The sequence below is a fragment of the Dipodomys spectabilis genome, unplaced genomic scaffold (assembly GCF_019054845.1).
Source record: "Dipodomys spectabilis isolate Male_0828 unplaced genomic scaffold, ASM1905484v1 ptg000009l, whole genome shotgun sequence".
Lineage (NCBI taxonomy): Eukaryota > Metazoa > Chordata > Mammalia > Rodentia > Heteromyidae > Dipodomys > Dipodomys spectabilis.
The window spans coordinates 2204249-2224503 of record NW_024870686.1 but is presented as its reverse complement, the minus strand read 5'-3'; the positions used below and the strand labels follow the sequence as shown (position 1 = coordinate 2224503).

At 37.7% G+C, this 20255-nt stretch overlaps 1 protein-coding gene across 6 annotated transcripts in view; it reads left to right on the top strand.

Annotated features, from left to right (window-relative positions):
- The window catches only part of Unc5d (unc-5 netrin receptor D), a 571205-nt gene that overhangs the window by 321538 nt on the left and 229412 nt on the right, over nt 1-20255 (top strand). For all 6 annotated transcript variants that reach the window (XM_042701474.1, XM_042701473.1, XM_042701476.1 and 3 more), the window contains exon 2: nt 5360-5578. In XM_042701474.1, coding sequence (XP_042557408.1) covers nt 5360-5578 — 219 coding nt within the window. The remainder of the gene's footprint in view (nt 1-5359; nt 5579-20255) is intronic.

The window sequence follows — 20255 nt, the reverse complement described above, 5'->3', positions numbered from 1 at the left end:
TTCTCACCAGACGTTCTAGCCCTCCTATGCCCATTTGTCTATTTCTTTGCAGGCTCCTTGATTCCATTCCCCAAAGGCAGAGTAGAACTAGGCTGTTTTTCATCGCTCCCAAAACGTGCATGGGGAAATATATGACAAATCAGCCACAGATTTCCTTTGCTAGTAGAGTAAGGGGAACCTCATTGTTGGCCCATTGTCTCTTCGTAAGCATCCCACAGCACAATTACACCTCTGAAGCTGCTAGTGAAAGCTCAAGAAGCAAGAGAAAGGGAACTAAACCAGCTCCATACAGAACACAACACAAGATATAGAGAACCAAGACACCTGGGTTGCGAATAACAGGCACTAGGGTTGCAGCTAAGATGTTATCGTCTAAAAATACTTCCTTTTTTGGTTGTTCCAGTCCTAGGGTTCCAACTCAAAGCCTAAGCAACATCCCTGAGCTTTTTTTTTTGCCAAAGGCTAGTACTCTACCACTTGAGCCAAAGCTCCACTTCTGGCAATTTGGTAGTTTATATGAGAGAAGAGTCTCATGAAGTTTCCTGCCCAGGCTGGCTTAGAATCATGCTCCTCTCAGATGTCAGCCTCTTGATTAGCTAAAATTACCGGCATAAATCACCAATGCCTGGTGACTTTGCTCAATATACTTCTCTGGAGAATTGAAAAACTGAAAGATGAGAGAACAGAAGGAATGAAAAACAAAGGAGGAAAAGGAACCTGTAAGATGTTTCTTGTCCACTTGGGGTTGCATCATCTGCTTATTGCTGTTCCCTGTCTGAATGTGACCTTTGAGTTCATCTTCAGTGTTCCCTCATGATTTTCCCCATAAGGGGAAAAAGCAAAGGATAAAGCAATCATGTTAACTGCATTTTCATATGAAAGTAAGAATGTTTGCCGAAGCTGTTTATGACTCACTGGTATAGCAATGCCACTTTACCACGTCAGCCTTCCAGAATGTCAGCTGAGTCCTGTGATTTTTTTTTTCCTGCCTCTGCCAGAATAGTGATGTGAAAGAAGATACTTAGCTGGCATTTGTCACCTGCATTTACCACACCAGATCTTTTCTCTGATATGTTGAATGGTAACCACTGTGTACAATTACTTAAAAATAATTTTAAAAATCTAATTTAAAGAACTCTCTAAAATATGAAGTGGTGGGAAATGTATTGAGATTGCAGGTAAATTTACCTTTTACCAGAAGAAGCATTCATGCAGACTTCCACAAAACTATTTGTAAGTGACCTCCCAAACATGCCCTTCCCAAGTATATCTGTCAGCTTCTAAAATAGTTCCCCTTTCCTCTTGCTCTGTTTCCTTCTTTCCCATTTTCATTGAAGAATGTCCTAAGAATTAGGTTCTAAGGAATTGTGCTCCAAACAGAGGGGTGAGAGGCAAAAGTGTCCTGGTCCTATGGGGATAGAAGGGCTTCCCCCTCCCCCCCACCTGCAGAGGCAGCCTGTGGGAGCATCCAGTCTTCTGTCTATGAGATGGAAAGCTGCCAGGGCAGCATTAAGCTCTCCCAGGACCAGAACCTGATACCATGCGGAGCTGGCCATGGGAAGAACATAAGAGGATGGCAGCATCACACATCATTACCAACACTTCACTTCACAAAGCCAAAGCAAGGGGAAGTAACGCATAATCTATTTCCATTTCCTTCATTTATTTGTTGAAATGATGAAGATACATGCTCATACATGCACAAATATGTACCTGCAGATTCACCTTCCCAGTGCCACCCCAATAAACCATTTGGTTGCATGGTTTCCCACATTTGTGGTAGCTAGACTGTGCTTATAAACCCAGCAGTAAACACACTGGATAGTTCAAAAATACACTGGGACATGATAAATTATACAAGTCTCTAGGTATTCACACACAATGAAAGTAAATGAGGGTAGTCATAGAAAAGGAACACAAAGGCCCAATGCTTATGGGCATCTGACCTATAAAATAATATTTAGCAAAATGAACTCCAGGAAGTGAAAGCAAGGGTTTTTTTTATTTTGTTGCTGTTTTTGTTTTCTTTTCTTTTTGTCTTGCTTGATTGTTTATCTGTCTTTGGGTGGGTAAGCAATGGACAAAGGAATGGTGGTACAAAGGGTGAATAAATGCATCAATGTGCTTGCTAGACACTGTGTTGAAAAAGAACTATACAATTTGTGGGTGGGAATAGGAGAGAAAAACTGGGAGAGAGCAAGGGAAAGAGTGACATTGTTCAAACATAACTGTAACCCCTCTGTACATCACCTTTTTAATAACAATTAAAAATAAGTGGAAAAAATAATAAAATGTTGTATTCTACTTTTATTTCTCTCTCACAAACATTTCGATTGATTTTTTAGATTAATGTATATGGCACAAAATAATGGGTTTGTGACTTTCTTTAATCATATTCATTACTTTTACTCTCTGCTCTTCCACACTTTTACACTGGTCCTCTTTATCTTACCAAATAGTGCCCTTTCTGCTTTCATGTCATGTCTATTCTTTTTATTATATAGAAGTTGCCTTTTTGAGTCTGGCTTATTTTTCTTACCATGATAATGTCCATCTATTCATTTTCATGTAAAAGATAAGACTTCATTCTCTTTTTTTAAAAAAAAATTATCTTTAATTAGTTGTACAAAGGAGTTGCCACTCAATAAGGCAGTTTATGAAGACAAGGAGTATTGATCAATGCCACCCCTTTTAGCATTCTTACCCACCACTCCACACTCACTCCTTCATTCACTTTTCTTAATTTTTAAGTTACGTATTGACTTTTGCCATTTGACAAGGATGTCTATTCTTTCCAATATGTACTGGAATTTCTAGCAAGAACATTAAAGTAAGAATAAAAGAAAAATGGGCATCCAAATAGGGAAGGACAAAATAAAACTATCCCTTTTTACATTGACATGTTTTCTATCCTGTCGCTGAATAATATTCCACTGTGTATTTGTATTGTATTTTCTCTATCCATTCATCTGTTAATGGACGCTTAAGCTGATTCCGTAATTGTCTATTGTGTGATCAATTGTTTATTTTTATTGGCATACATTAGTTGTACAGTAGGGGAAATTTCAACTTTACAATGAGATCAGTTCTTAAGGGAGACCCTTGGACAGCCTCCTTCTTATATTCAGACTGCTCAGCTCCATTCATTTGGTCTGTGTGTCTCCTGCCTGCTGCACTGGTCTTTTTATCTAAAGGACATTTATAAAATGACAGGAAGAAAATTTAATTGCCTTTAGATCTCCCTAGGTTTTGTAAGCAAGACAGTTAAAACTACATTTATTGCATAATCACTTGCCTTTATTTATTTATTTTTAGTATTTTATAATAGGTAAGGGTCTCACTATTGACTTAGCACTTGTAGCCTCTTCTCCAGCCTCTCCCACGTCATAGTTACCTCAGACATGTTCACACATTTTACCACTTCAGTAAAAAATGCATGAGTTGAAATGGGTCTCTGCCTGCTCCCTCAGGCCACGCTGACTCAGGTTTGGGAATTCTGTGCATTTCCAATATCCAGTGACCCTTTTAGAAAACAATGAATTGCTTTGGACAGAGCTCAAGCCTCTGGTGGAAGAGTGAGCATTTGATGTGCATATAAAATCTTTTAATACCTTTGTCATTTCCTCTAATGCATGGATTTACAAAAGCCTTCATTGAAGATAGAGTTTGGTATGAACAGTCAGTAAAATAAATTAATATAGGACATATTTTGTAAAGTCCATTCTGAATATGATTTAATACATTAGATGTACACACAAATACACACACACACACACACACACACACACACACACACACACACACACACTCCTCACAGAGTCTATCCTGAAAATATTTTCACACATTTTATTTTCTAAATGATTGTGATTTCATGAAAGAAATGGTCTTTTTTACAAAACTTACTTTGTGTTAAGTTGGTACTTCTTAAATATTTAATTGATATTTGGAATTGCTTACATATGAGTTAAGTTTTCCATTACAAATACATTGCAAAGTATATAGTGCCTTAAATGCTTTGTTATACTGGGTGTGGTTTTTTCTTAAATTGATGTACTTGACAGAGGAAAAATTGTTTAAGATAATCAAGGTACTGTTATATTTAATACATTGCAGTGACAAATCTTGCTTGTATGTTGCTGGCGGGAAGGAGTCATTAACTTATTGTCTTTTATTTTCTTCCTTGCACATAGTACTTGCTATAGTCTGCTCCTCCTCTCTACCATTTTTTCTTTGTTAAAATTTGAGAATTCCTCTTAAAGGTTTTTAAAACAGAGCATTACTTCTACTATAAGTGAATTTTGTTTATCTTTAATGTTGCTTAATGACTTGGGTTGTTGACTTGAGCTTGAATAGTAATAAGGAGTTGTGCTCAAAATGATGGCTTTTAGACAGCCATGTAAAGCCAGGCCTCGCCTTCCCCCAGTTTCTACCCCAGGCTACCTGCTGGGAGTAGAATCTGATGGGTGGTTTACTAATTTCCTTTCCTTAGCTTAGTGCTAAAGCTCTGTGTCCTCCCAGTAAGTCTTTGCTTTCTTTAATTTTTCAGGGGACTAGCTTTTGGAATTCACAAGGTCCTTCCCTTCCTGGGCATTTTCAGTACACTCAGCATTCATACCTCTTTGCCCTTCATATTGTGCTAATTTCCTGGGACCTGAGTGTTTGCTAAATATAGGGCAGAGGCAGAGAAGTAAAGTCTTTGTGCTGGCTTTCCTCTTTTTGAAATGGTTCCTCAGTTTCCTGAGATTAGAGAAGAATTCTGTCAGCTTCTTCCCTTTGAGCAGGTGTTAGTACTGCTACAAACTGCCTTCTCAGAGCTGATTTTAGTCTTGGTAGTATGATTTATAACAGACCATGAAAAAGTGCGGGGACCAGTGCATGGGCTGAGGCAAGTGGAATGAACTCTCCTTCCTTTTGAACATGATGAGTTATCAAAAGTAAAATGCTGGTCTCAAGTTTTCTAGGTGAAAAACAAACAACAAACATGATTTGCAACTTTGGGGACAATCTGTGACTGAGTAGCTTCGACTATCATTCTCACACATCTGTCAGAAAACCACATCTGTTCTCTCCGTGAACTCAGCCCCACAGATACTAGGATTCAAACAGAAGTCTGAGGGAGTGTCATACTCATTACTTTCATTTGTCCCACAAGCCGAAGGCATGTCCACCTGGAGGTACCATATTATGCTAGTTCAGCTTCTAGAAGATAATTTCTCTTTGCAGATTTAACAATCATTTCATTAGCATAACAAGCAGTTTTCCAGCTCAGATTCTCAGAGCTAAAGGGGGTTTAGCAATGTGTTCTGATTTGTGAATCTTCTATGTGGGTTCTAATCTCATGCCCTCGTTCATTTCGCAGGAACTGACAATGGTGAAGTTCTTCCTGAGTCCATCCCATCAGCTCCAGGGACGCTGCCTCATTTCATAGAAGAGCCAGATGATGCCTATATCATCAAGAGCAACCCTATCGCACTCCGGTGCAAAGCAAGGCCAGCCATGCAGATCTTCTTCAAGTGCAATGGTGAATGGGTCCATCAGAACGAGCACGTTTCTGAGGAGAGCCTGGATGAGAGTTCAGGTAAGAGGCAGGGCAACAAACGCCATGATCACCGCTCTCTGACTCTCTCCTTATGTGTCTGGGAAAGGTAGGCTTGTGCCTACTATTACTTTATTTGAATGAAGTTATATGTACCTTGTCCCAGACATACAAGATACAGACTTGTCTTTAAATGACCCTGTAGTTCTATTGGGAGCTTACTCCAACACAGTACATAGACATTTTTTCATGCTCTCTCTAATTTTAAGCACTTCAAATTATATGGAAGTTAATATTCTCAGTGGAATTAAAGCAGACAGTTACTGTTTTCTTTTTCTGAATTCTAAATATTTTGAGACAAATATTAAATCTTTCATGAAAGACCATTTTCAGTAGGAAAATTCCAGTTGCTTTAATCTTTCCTCCTAGATAGTATTCTTGTATACTTTATTCTCCCCAGTTGATGGTTTATTGAGTACTCTTAAAGATTTTTTGATTACTGCACAGTGACAGGTCCCAAATTATATCACCAGATTCTAGAAGGATCTCTGATATGAAAACATTTCAGGATCATTTTAATTAGCTCAGCTAATTTTTCTGGTAAGAAGTGATAGTGCAATTCATAGCCATTCTAGCTACAGTTTATTGAGTTCTTGTGATATATGGAGCCTTGTTTCAGCACTTGCCAGTCTTTCCCGCAGTCCACTGGGGTAGATGAGAGTATTATCATCTTTTTACAGATAAGGAAATAAAGACATAAAGAGATTATTTATACTAGTTCTCAGAGCAAAATCTTTCCACTCAAAATACTTCAATATTTATAACTTTTAACATGTTTTTATTCAATGGAAACAGTATTTGCTTTTGATTTTTATTTCCCTAAATCAGAATCAATCTTGTCTAGATTATTGATTTCTACTTAGCTTGGATTTGGTCAACTCACTAGTTATTATACTTGAAAAAGTCAGAAACCTTAGAAAGTTACAAGTGAGCTCAATGTATTATATATGAATGAATGGGAGGCCTCTCAAAGCAATCAAAGATAGATAAGGTACAGCTCATATTTATGAGCTTTATAATTAGGGAGGGACCAAGAAAAAATTCCAACAAGAATAGTAAACATGAGGAAAAAAGAATAGTAAACATGAAATTATAATATCTGAAGAGAGGTTTATGGTGCTGTAGAGGATTAATGGAAAGGGTCACATCTCACTAGAACTGTTTGGAAAGATGTTGCAGAAGAGCTAGCATTTGAAATATATTGCTAGACATTGCTGATTATGAAACACAAATGCACATAACTGATACTGCTTTGTGAACTTCAGTTAATGAAAGAAAGTGACATGTCTAGGATAATCTGAGCAGAATTGTTGAATATCTATGTACATATGACCATATAAGATGATGCTAAGTGAAATGAACTCCAAGACATGAACACAAGAAGTTTTTCTTTATTGCAGTTGTTTTTAATGTACTATGTGATTTCTTTTTTCTTTTGTGCTTTTCCCCCTTTGGTTTATCCTCTGTTGTCACTGTATATCATTTTGGTACCCTAGGTATTATGTATACATTTATCTGAATCATGGAAGGGAAAGGGAACAACAAAATGGTGGGAAAAAGGACAAAGATGGAAGCAATGCAATAGCAATATCCACAAGATGATATGTTGGAAATGATCTGTACAACTTGAGAGAGGGATTGGGAGGAAGTAGAAGAAAAATGAGGGAGGGGGTGACAAGTTCAACAAGAAATGTAATCACTACCTTATGTAACTGCATCCCCTCTGTACATCACCTTAACAATAAAATTAAAATAATTTTTTTAAAAAAGAATTATGTATGTTCACCAGGAAGTTTGGTTTGGTACAATTATAAAGAGAATATAGAAAAATATCAGCTGAGATTTAGACATTTTAGTTGGCTGAATGGCATGCAGGACTTCATATTTCATTGGGTGTTCTTTACCTAATTCTATGGATGTTTGAGTGGTAGAGATGATAGACTGTATTAGTATATAGAAATAAAATACCTACAGCTGTGCTTCAAAAGCTGAACCTGGCAGAAAGGTTTTAAGGAGTAAGGAGAAGGACGAATGAGGTTGTTAGGAGACTCGGATAACTCAAGTGAGAAAAGGGAAAATCTGGATGGAATAATAACCTCAGAAATAACAACTAGATGTCAGGTATGAGAATTTGCAAATATTCCTATATGACTATTTAAAAACATAGGACTTTATAGCTCACTAAATAACTAAAGAAGTTAGAACTGAGTTTTTAAAAGCATCCTCCTATTAATGCATTTAACAACGTTAAGAAGGAAAATAGAGCTGGGTGCCCGTGGCTCATGCCTGTAATCCTATCTACTGAGGAGGCTGAGATCTGAAGATCATGGTTCAAAGCTAGGCCAGGCAGGAAAGTCCTGAAACTCTTATCTCCAATTAACCACTAGAATACCAGAAGTGGTGTGGTGGCTCCAGTAGTAGAGCGCTCGCCTTGAGCTGAAGAGCACAGGGATAGCGCCCAAGCCCAGAGTTCAAGTCCCAAGACTAACCAAAAAAAAAAAAAAAGGAAAATAATCAAGAATGTTTCTGAGGATGCTGAAATTGAAGTGTGTATGAGATCTAATGAGGAGATATAAATCTGTATCTTAACATAATTCAGAGATTAAGAGTGTATTTGTTAATCATCAATTAACAATGAATGTACGGAGGGGGAGGAGTTCTCAAGACAACAGAGATCATAAGAAAGAGAAAAATGTACAGTCATGTGTCTTCAGGAGCCAGTAAAAGAAGGATCTACAGCAAACAAATTAGTGTCTAGAGTGTGCTAGATTCCACAGGAAAGGAGTAATCAATTCAAAATTATCTTTAGGTAGTGCTCAATCTCTGCCTAAAAATTAACAGAGAAAAGCATAAAAAGTCTATTATTACACACACACACACACACACACACACAAACAAACACAGGATTTTTCTTCATCATATAGTTGTGGACTAATTTGGGATTTTAGTAGAAATGTAAAACCTCCAGAGGTAGAGAAATACCTAAAGGTCTACCCCTTCTTTTCAGGTTAGAAAGATGGTAGTATAAGAAAAAGAGAATGGAGGAATGGATGGGAAGGGGAAACAAAGAGGAGGCACCAATGCTTGAAAAGAAATGTACTGGTTATCTTGCCCATGTGATTATAACTCCTCTGTACTATATTCTCACAATAAAAAAAAAGAAAACAAGAATGGAGAGGTTAGAGGCATGGCTCAGTTGGTAGATCATCAACAGCCAATAAGTGAAAATATCAGGTACTGAGATTGAGTCTCAGGCCTAAAATTGAAAACAAAAATTACAAAAGAGGAGGAAAAGAGTAAAACCTGTCTTAAAGGTGCATTTCAACCCAGAGGCTGCTTTAAACAAATAAATGAATACTGGAATTTAACTGAGCTGGATGAGATTTTAGTGGTAATCTAGCATCTCTGTTGTACACATTAAAAATTCAGAAATATAGAAAAACAAGTAGGACAGCTGTTTCTAGAACTACATCCTATGGTGTCTATTACCTAAAGAACTGCTTCAGATCTATTCATCAAGTCTTTCTCCTTGGATATCCATAAGTTCTCCTTTCCCATCAGAAATTCCACAAGTTCTTGAGCTGGCATGGGTTGAAGTCCCTACATGGTTTACATTCATAATTTTTTACCATGAATTCATTGATCATTTTGGATTTGTAATTCCTGACTATTTCTGCCATCTCTATAACAATCAATCCCTTATTCTATGTCATGTCTCTTGTAATCTTAGACAAAATTTGTAATTCAAACATACAGAGACATTCCCAGAATTGTGGTTACAGTTTCCTCCTGGAACAAGGATTTAACCATAATCAGGGAAAGGCGGAAAAATCAGATCAAATTTTGGTGTCAGATAAGTTTCTGATTTTTGTGCTTTCAAGATAGGAATCTAAGAGATACTTAAATTGATAAACTTAGTTTTGGGACAGATTGAATCAGACAATATCAAAATAATTTGTCATAAAAATTCTGAGGTATATTAGCAAAGGTAGCAACATCTATGATATAAACAGGTACCTACAAAATAATGGCAAAACATTAAAGGTTGATGTATCTCACACTAAATCAATCCAACTTCTAGGATTCAAATACCAGTGGCTCAGTGAAGCTGTCTAGCATATTCTCAATGTGTCTGTCCTAGATTTTTGCCTGTTCATTAACTCAAAATAGCAGCATTCCCTTGAGTAAACTGCTCCAAGTACAAGGAAGAACATTGGAAAGTAATCAGCCATTTTTATAATATTGCTAAGAAAAATCTAATAACCATTCTCCTTTAAGGGCCTCTTGATAAGTATTTCAACCAATTCAACAATGTACCTACTTGTAATTTCTCAAAATTCTGTTTTGTTATTATTTCCCAGTCCTTACTCCACTCGCATTGCTAAGCAACTCCATGTCTTGCAGAGAACATTATTGATTTTTTTTCTCTACCTCCAAGTAAAAATCTCTTATTCATTTTCCACATCTTTTTTTTTGAAAGCTCATTGAAAGTTACACCTTTCAATGGAACTGGCCAGAATAAAAGTTCATAAATGACCAAATCAGAAAAGATTATAGACTATTTTTTCAAATACTCTTGAAAAAAAGGATTTAAATTTTAAATAGTTATTTCTTTGCAAAGAACTTAATAAGCACAACCATTTCTGCCAAGCCATTTTGAAGTAATCAATAGGAAAGAAATGACTGTCTCTAAACAGTGTTCTTCAAATTGCTGTCTACCGCACGTGGCAATTATGTTTCCTAAGCTCTGTACTAATAGTAGAAAAGTGGGAACAGGAGCAAGATGAGTGGAGATATTTTATCCCAAACCAATGCATAAGTGCAATTAACGTTGGAAACAAAATGGCCTCAGGTATTGAAAAATAGATGCATTACCTCCCTTGGGCTCTCCTGTGCCGAGTTGGAGAATACTGCTTGACTACCTTTACAGATTTAATGGCTTTGATTGGATCTGTAAAATAATTCCTGTCATCCCAGTAGGACTAAAGGACATTAGGAAGCCAAGGACATTGGGACTACATTTGGCCAGAGAAAGCAAGATTGTTCCTTTTTTTAAAAAGTCCTTTCATATGTATCTATGCTTGGATAGGAATTTCTGAAATAATCAGTGATGTTTGACTTACTTTTTACATATGAGCATAGCTTATTCACAAATCTAGTGGTAAATGCATAGGTCTTAGGAGTGTTTGAAGTAGGCATAGAATCTTTTGTGACTCCAAATTGAAAGCAATACGTCCTTTCAGTGGTTAAAGGCTGCAAACAGCCTTTGGTCTTTCTGGTAATTTGGCCCCGTCATCTAACAGTTCAAATAAGAAGAAAAAGGATTGTGTGTTTTCATGCAATTTAGCTCAGAAAACCCTGAGCTAGAGTTCTTTCCTGCAAAAAGTACAATTCATTTGACATGAGTTACTGTGTTTGGTGAGACATGGCTATACCTCTTAGTAATGTACACTTCCCGTTCTCAGCACAAGCCAGGAGATCTTCTTTCATTTGTTCTGCCTCGTTGCATTTGGAAATATGGGAACTCTTCTTCTTTGTGTTTTGCTTCTGTTAACATCTGGAAGCTGAGAATTGAGAGGTAATCCCTGTGCCCCTGTGAATAGTGTGGCGTATTCAATAACACATAAATTAAGAGCTTTAATACAGCAGGCAGGCGTGCACATATTCACACATAACGATAACCAACACCAAAAACAACAAAGCAAACACATCTTGGCAATCAGCATTATGTCACCTGTGGGAAGTGTGAGTTATCAGTAAGCATAATCGATTCTTTATTGTTCAATAAAAATGAGGATTCCCTTAAAACGCTCCACGGTTCTTATGCTACCTCAGAGATGAGGTAAAATAATGAGTAAAATAATGTATAACCCAATATATCATGGGAAAAGTCTCAAATTCAGTAAACTAATATTTTTTAAGAATATCGTTTCAGGGACTTCATTGTGTGTGATTTCCTTCTTAAACAACTAGAGTCTGTCGCTAGGGAAAGAAGGTTAATGGATTGTTTTGAGAAAAGGGAGAAAAGTAGAAATAAAAATGTATTAAATCTTTAAAGTTTCAATCTCAGAACTTTGCTGTGCTGGTGATGAGGATTTGAATATAGTTTCTTCCAGAAAATCATTAATTTCAGTTGACTCCAACGATTCATGAATCACCAAGGTGCATATATTTTAGATCACAGAACATAGAAATAACCCATCTCTCAAGTGGTCCATTGACAGCTTGTGGGTTTAAAATTCACTTTTATAGAAACATCCTCACTCTCTACTCTAGATTTCATCTTGTTCATCACTTTACTTCTCAGAGGAGACTGACAAATTCTTAAAAGGTTTTCAGGAAATGTTATGAATTTTCTCCATAACCTGTGGCCGAGTATAGTGAGTGTCTCTGGTGTCTAATTTAACCTTTCCTACAACAGCCACAAAAAGTTTGGAGCCCATTTACTCTCAGTCCATCCTTCCAAGTGATAGAAAGCAACTCTTTACTTTTATTACAACTACTGATTGTAACCAGAGATTGTTCCAAGCCTTAAATTTGTGAGCAATGGCTTTCAGTGTTTCTTTTTTCTGTTCATATAATATTAAGATGTATGTTCATTTATTTAATATCCAACACCAAATGAAACAAAAATGTCTGAAGATTGCCTAGTGGCTAAGCCCATGTTATACAGGGTCATGTTTGAAATATAGCCCTCCCTTTACTAACTATTTGGGGAAGATTTTCACTTAGCTTCCTTTCATTCTCATTCCCTATGTGTAAAAACAGCACTAATAAATTGTTCTGAGGGATACTTCCCCACACATACCTGGCATGCTTACTCTTGAACCTGGTATATAGGAAGTACCCAATCATTATTGAATATATAGTAGAAACCAGCTTTTTTTAAAAAAATCATTTTTGAATAAAACAAGAGCCCAGTTTTCTAACAAATCTATCATTATACACTTCTACAATTCTGAAAAGATAAAAGAGGATAATGTTATGAGCAGGTAATAGCTGCATCTTTGTAGAATAAAATTTTGTCATTGGCATAGGATTCATTCATGCAGTGTACATTTTAGTCTTTATAATATCTACTGAGGATGATATACATTGTATGCTGATCGCCCTAAGAGGATAATGTACATTGTATGATGATTGCCCTGATCACAGGTAATGGCCTACTAGCTGGAAGTATTTCAGTAGCTACAAGAGTGGAAGCCATTGCATAAGACATAGGGCTGGACCTCATGGTTCCATTCTCTATGTTATGTTATGGTACAGAGTGAGTCATATGTGCAATGCTGACCTCACAATCATCCTACTCTGCCCATTTCTGCCTGAAGTTTCTCTTCTTGCCACCATCAGGCAACACTATTGAGCTAATTTGCTTTCCTCTGCCAGACACCTCTGAGATGATTAACTCTAATCTCTGGTGAGGAAGGAGCTGGAGAGCTTGGGTGTATTCTCTGTTTCTGTACTTAAGTCTGAAGTTGTGGTGCTTCTGAGGAAAATGTGAAGTGGTTATTATCCTGGGAAACCAAAGAGTATTCATTAAGCAGAGTGCACATTCACATTCAAAGAATGACTACTTTTTTGTCAGAATACATTTTAATCTTGTTGCTAGGAGGAAGGCAAAAGACATTTAGCCCTAATTAATCATCTGCCAGTAAAATGAAATATGGTTCTACCTTTTTAATTGTCTATATTTAATTTACTATTTTCAATGGTATGTCAGCCTGAAGACATCAAAGCTCCCTTAAGATATGGAGGTGCAAGGACCAGGACAATTTTCCTTTATATCTAATTTTTCTAATTAGACAATACATATGAGATTCATGTATTCTTGCCAGAGCCCTAGAGTATGGTTATAATAACCAGGCTATGTGGTGGATGTTGTTACACATTTCATATCTTAACCAGAATACTATCCAACCACAGGAAATCTTTTCTGGTTCCATGGAAAGGGTAGCAGCCCCTCTTGCTTGATCTTGTGGCAGCCTTGCTTCTGCTGTCATAGCAACTATTATATTGTGTTGTCATAGTAAGCAAAAGTGTCTTCTATGCCACCTGGAAACTTGTTGAGGGCAGTGAACCTCATAGGCTACTTTTTGGGGCTTCTGGACATCTGTCCAGGCACACACGAGGAACTCAATACAGTGTTTGCAAACCTATGACTTTTTTCTATTTTTTCTGTGATGGGACATGCAGCAAAATTACAATAATAAAACATAGAAGTAAGCCAGGCACTAGTGGTTCAAGCCTATAATCCTAGCAACTCAGGAGGCTGAGATCTGAAGACTGAGGTTTGAAGCCAGACTAGGCAGAAAAGTCTATAAGATTCATAATTGCAGTAAACAACTCAGAAAAGGCCGGATGTAGTGCTGTGACTCAAGTGGTGAAGCTCTAGCCTTGAGCAAAAAAAGGTCAGGGTGTGCCCAGGCCCTGAGTTCAAGCCCCAGTACTGGCAAACAAAACAAAATAAAAAATACAAGTAATAGTAACAGCATCAAGATGAAATAAGATAATGAATTAAACAGCATTAGTGAAAGTAAAGGGTTATATAAATATTAGAATGAATAAGCATGACAATAGTAATCACCTGTGAGAACATTTTATGATCATTTTATGATCACTTTTTCTATCCCATCATTCTAGAACAAGAGATAAATAAAACACATGGAATTACATAACTGATGGACTCATTTCTTCCAAATGAATGCCTTGTTTTCTGTCTGCTCAACACACAGGAGTAAGGCGAAGCCACCTTGGAGTAAAATCCAAGCATCATTGGGGTTGAGATACCTAAGAGATGATGTTCATCATAAGAGGAAGGCTCTTAAACACCATAAATGGATGCTATTCACAGGAAGGTTGAATTTGTTTTTCTCTCCAAGAGCGCAGCAAAGCCTTGTTATTCATGAAGCCCTATTGCAGTGTTTCTTCAGAGCTTTATTGACAAAAACTAGAATAATTCTTCTCCCAGTTCATCCCCAAATATGAACATTGCAATGTGGACAGTGAGGCAGATCACAGCTGAAACACAAGGCTAATATGAGATTGAGAGAACTATTCTACCAAAACCAGTGTGTGAGCTACCTGCTGCTTCTATGTGTGGCAGAAATATCTTAGAGGAGAAAGGAGTGTCCACTTCCTTCTGGAATGTAGCTGTTACATTTATTAAGCTGAGCATCCTAATAGAGAGAATTTCTAGGCGATTGAAGATGGTGAAGCCGAGAGGGAGGGGAGGTACCTGAGAGCTGTATAACATTTCTCCCAAGCTCACATCCATTGCCAGGTATATTTGAGCATTGGCTGGCAACAATAACCACACCAGGAACTACCCTGGTCCTTGTGGAACTGATAATGAGCAGGAGATAAAAGGCACAGGGACAGATGTGAGTAGACAGTGGGCTGGCATTGTCATGGTACTGAATGTTAAATACGATTCCAGAATTCTTTATGTGCTACAAGAGCATGCTGGGATCATCTACTAGGATTGTGCAGTCGTTGTATTTTAACGCTGACCAGAAATAAATAATGCTCATTCTTTATTTCCTCTCCATTTCTTTCCTCTTCACATTTCTCTTTCCCAAACAGTGAAGCCTCTACCTTCAATTAGTTTGAAAATTCTCAAAGTTTAGTCTCCCAACAGGATTAGACCTGCTAAGAGTAACTAGTGTTTTCCATCTGATAAATAAGGAGATTACAGCAATAACTGCTGTCAGCATTTTTCTCATTTAAACAAATAAAGCTGACAAATGATGAAGTTCTGTGCTGCTCTGTTATGTTTAGTACATGCAGAGCAATTATTCATCTGCTGCCAACATTAGTCTATCTACAACTAAGCCATCCACCAGCTTAGAAAGCTTATTAGCATATCAGTACCATAGTCATATTTTTATATTCTGTAAGACTCTACTTCATAACAAAGGCTGATGGGTATAATTTGCACTATAATTTAAAGGGTTGGACTTTTCCATGCTGATTAGAGTTATGCAAGTTACCCTGTACAGTGCTACTCTTATTTATGAGATGTCACCTTTTATTTGCATGGCATTTTTGCACCACTATAGCATTTACTTTTATGAACAAGTTTTTTGCCACCTCTAGAAAAAAAAAGCTGTCTCTGTGTGCAATTCTGGTGAATGTACTTTCATGGAGGAAAAGATGGTAGGAAACTCTAAGTAGTATCCTTAAGTAGAGCCATTTTTCATGGATGTTTCTCATGTATGAATGTATATACATATATAGGCATAGGTATATGCATGCACATAGGTAAATATGTGCATATAACAAGACTAGTGAAGATTTGAGAAATAGCATACTAGTTTTTAAAATGGTTCCTCATTAAACTACAGCTAATTTGGTTTTATAGGTAAATGTACAGTAGATACAAGTATTTAAGTTTCTCTTGAAAGAGTCAGTTTGTCAGAAACCAAAGAACTCATGCTAGAAGATGGCTTAATCAAGAGAGGCAAGATATTTTAAATTGCACACTAATGCCACTAATGACTCACCGTCTTTGATACTCCTGATATAAAATATATACTGGAAGTTTTGGTTTACATCAGTTTTTCTCAGCAGACCCCCATGAAGAACTTTTTACAATGTATTAGTAACTTAGCTGTCCTAATGCTGAAATTGGGAGGTCAGAATTTTCATTCCTACCATAGTTCCTCTGAATAAGATATGGCAAACAATGACAAGACTGGGTTGTGATTGGTTTTAGTTTTGGGTTATGCTTTCCAAAACAAGTTTGCAGCTCTCCTGGTGTGATCTTCTAGTTTCCTGTTCATCTTATGAGACTGCCATGATCAGAGATGTTAATTCCCATAGTTAGCAAAGAACTTACCTAAGACCTTTCTTAACTTCCGTATACAAACCAACCAATGCACAGCCTACGTACTTTCTTCATGTAGCTTCTCTACTCCAGGCCACTAGTCTCCTGCCTTGACCTCAGTGCCAGGAAGATAACTAGGGTTGGACACTGTGTCCCAGATCCCACAGGCAGGATCAAAACCAGCCAATCCTAAACCTGTCTAATCTGTCCTTCATGGGAACTAGCATGGAGAGTACACTCTTCCTGCCTCTTTGCCTCCAAGCCATCCTGTACTTCCTCCCTCAACACTGATGCATACTATACCCATTTCAAAGTATCAGTAGGTGTGAGCATCTTCCATCATGACAGTGAGTTCTAGCTCCCTGTGTCTCCATGTCTGCATGTTACCACATGATTAAAATAAATCTTGGCCTGGTATTTGTGGCTCATGCCTGTGACCCTAGGTACACAAGGGGCTAAGATCCGGGGATCATGGTTCTGAATCAGCCTGAGCAAGAAAGTCTGTGAGACTCATATCTCCAATTAATGACCAAAAAGCTAGAAGTGGAGCTGTGGCTCTGGTGGAAGAGCACTAGCTTTAAGCAAAAACATCTCAGGGACAGCACATAGGCCCTAAGTTCAAGCCTCAGTGTGGGCACAAATTAATTAATCAATCAAATTCACAAACTTGGATGTTCATAAAACACCATAGTGCTATGATTCAGGCATAACAGTTTGGAGATTTAAAAGTGGGTGCCTCTTCATTTCTAGTTTGGATATGACAAGTCTGAGCCATTTTTAAATGGCTACATTTGTGACCTAGAGGAAATTGCCAGCTTAGATGGACTTACAGGCTGGAGAAAATAAGAAAGTGGATTATATGTAGGCTTAAAATTCAGTCTTCAATACCAACAGCAATTAATAAATGCAAAAAAAAAGCGGAAAGAGAGGGAGGAAGGGAGAAAGGGAAGGATAAAGGGAAAAAGGAAAATGGTTCATCCAATCTGCTTTCTATCTTCAAAGTTTTCAAATTGATGTTTTTCCCTTTCTTTTTTTTAAATAAGTTTTTTATTATGAAAATACAGTTCAGAGGGGTTATAATCACATGAGCAAAGTAATGAGTAAATTTCTATTAAGCATTGTTGCCTCCTTTGTTTTCCCCTACCATCCTCCCTTCCCTCCCATCTCCACAACTACATTCCTCCCCCACAACCCCCTCAACCCCCAACCCCCGCATAAATTGTACAGTTCATTTTTTGACATAGTGTCTTGTGCATCTCATTATTGTAATGGGTCAAGCTGTATCCCTATTTAAACAATTTGTTTTTTCCCTTCCACTCCCCAAATTATACCAACATCAAATAGAGTGAAAATGGGGGTTATACCGTCGGGGAGGGACATACAAAGCAACAAAAAAAAAATCACATGGTACCTTATAAATACATTAGAAATGATAGTAAGAAAGAAAAATAACTTGTGTCCTTATCTTGGGGTTCATTTTGCTTAACATCATCTTATCTGAACTTTTCTGCTTGTCTCAGATATATACTAGTTATTGCAAATAAGAGAAAGCATGGGTCCTATGTTTCTTTGCTCCTGGCTTACTGTACATAATATAATTTTTCCAAGTCTTTCCATTTCCTAACAAATGGGGCAATTTCATTCTTTCTGATGGAGGCATAGAATTCCATTGTATATTTATACCACATTTTTGTGATCCATTCATCTACTGAGGGGCATCTGGGTTGGTTCCATATCTTAGCTATAGTAAATAATGCTGCAATGAAGGTAGTTGTGCTGGCAGCTTTAGTATGGTCTTGTTTGTGATCATTGGAATAAATGCCCAAAAGGGGGATTGCTGGGTCATAGAGGAGCTCTATGTGGAGTCTTTTGGAGAACCTCCATACTGCTTTCCAAAGTGGTTGAACAAGTTTACTGTGACCTGCTAATGGCTCCAATTTTTTCCTTCCAAGGCCTGGGTTGGAGCTAGCTGCTCAGCCCAGCCTTTGTCAGTATCAAAGATGGAGTTCTTCTCCAGTGGTGGGGGAGGAGCTGCCTGTGAGAAGGAGTGAGGATGTCAGGGTTCTACTCATGCCATACTCTTGGCTCTGTCCCCTTTCTGCAATAAGCAGGATGAAGATTTCTGCTTCGTGTCAGTTCTTGCTGGTGGTGAGTAGAATCCATTCACATGCTCATCTGACACCTTTGTCCCCGACTTTCTCTGTTGGTATGGCTGCCGCTGCCACTGCAGCCGCTGCTACCAGCAAGTGTTCAGATCTATTTCCTTGACCATGCTGCCTAGATTTTCCCTCTCTGGCCAAACTCTCTGTACTGTGATGACAGTAAGGATGTAATTTTCTAGCCTAGGACTGTTCACTGGAACACAAAAACTACTTTCTGTGCAAGAGCTTGTTTAGCCTCCAGTTTCTCCTCCGCCATCTTCCTCTGGTCTTGTTTTCCCTTTCTTGATACACTCCATTTTTCCTTGTGCTTTTTCCTTTTCCTTGCTCTTCTCCTCTAATCTCTTCTCTTTTTCTTTTTCTTTTCTTTTTTTACAATGCTATCTCTCACCATACACTATTCATAACAGACTATTGGTTAGTGCAAGGGATAATTTCCCCTGCCTGACCAATCCTCCACCTTCATTCTATTCTTTAAATCCTCCTATGCCTGAGCCCAAATCCCAGAATCACTGGCTCATTTTGTGTGAGCTGATGCTATGCTTCCTGAATTCCTCTTGATTTGTAAGGAAAAAAAAGCATTCTTAGGAATTTAGTATTTCTTTATCTATTCAATGTGTCAATCTTATCTCCACAATTAAGAATAAATAAGGCACAGGGATAAAATTGAATTTTAGAGGAAAATTGGTAAATAACAATAATTTTGCTGTAAGGCAGACGCAGGGCCAAACTCCACATGCTCCACTTGCAATTCTGTGTGGATGGATGAACCCAACTATCTTAAGTTACATCTTTTATCTGCAGCCTAGAATTACAGTAGCACCCATTGTCTCTGTGCATTGTGTGAAGGTAATACTGAAGATGTTCAGGCTTATCACAGTGCTGAGCACTGAAGTAGATGCGATAAGTGAGAGAATCCTTTGGCTTCCACATGGCCATCTTATAGGGCACTGTTGCAGTGTCTGCTGGCCTTGGAGAACATATTAGCTATCAAGGTCTTTGTCCTGTTTGTGATGCTCTGTTTTGTTTTGCCTAATGAGGAGTGTCCTCTTTGTTCCATTGACTCCATGAAAGGTGACCACTTTCCCCAAAGACATGATGTTTTTTGATCAGAGGTAGGAAGGTGTTTTCATTCTACAGTTAGCAGTTCCAAGCAAATATTCTTGGGAAGAGAGTAAAAAGTCGCACAAAGAATTAAAAGATCATGATTACAATAATTCCATCCAAGTTCCATCCAAGTTCATAGATATATGCTTCATTTTTTCCCTCATAAATTTTTTTTCCTATGCTTATACCATTGCTGCAGGTATTTTCCCAAGTTTATTCCACTCTTCTGCCTCTCTTCTTCAACCTTTCTGTTTTATAATCTCACTGACTTTGTTATATTGAACTATTGGTGCTGAGGTTTTGGTCTTTTCTTGGAATCCCAGTCTATTCACCCTAACTCTACACATTCCTGATCTTATTTTTTCTAAAACACAGAGTGAGAGTGGCCCTCTTGTGCTTCTAAACCCTATGTCAGGGCATTTAAACCAACCTGAATCTGCCTCTGAGGTTGATGTATTGAGTCCTCTTTTGCTTCTAGAATCTCAGCAATTAACTTATCACTATACAACTCATACTCTGTTTTACACAAAGGAAGACAAAGACAAAGCACCAAGACAAGGTGCTAGAA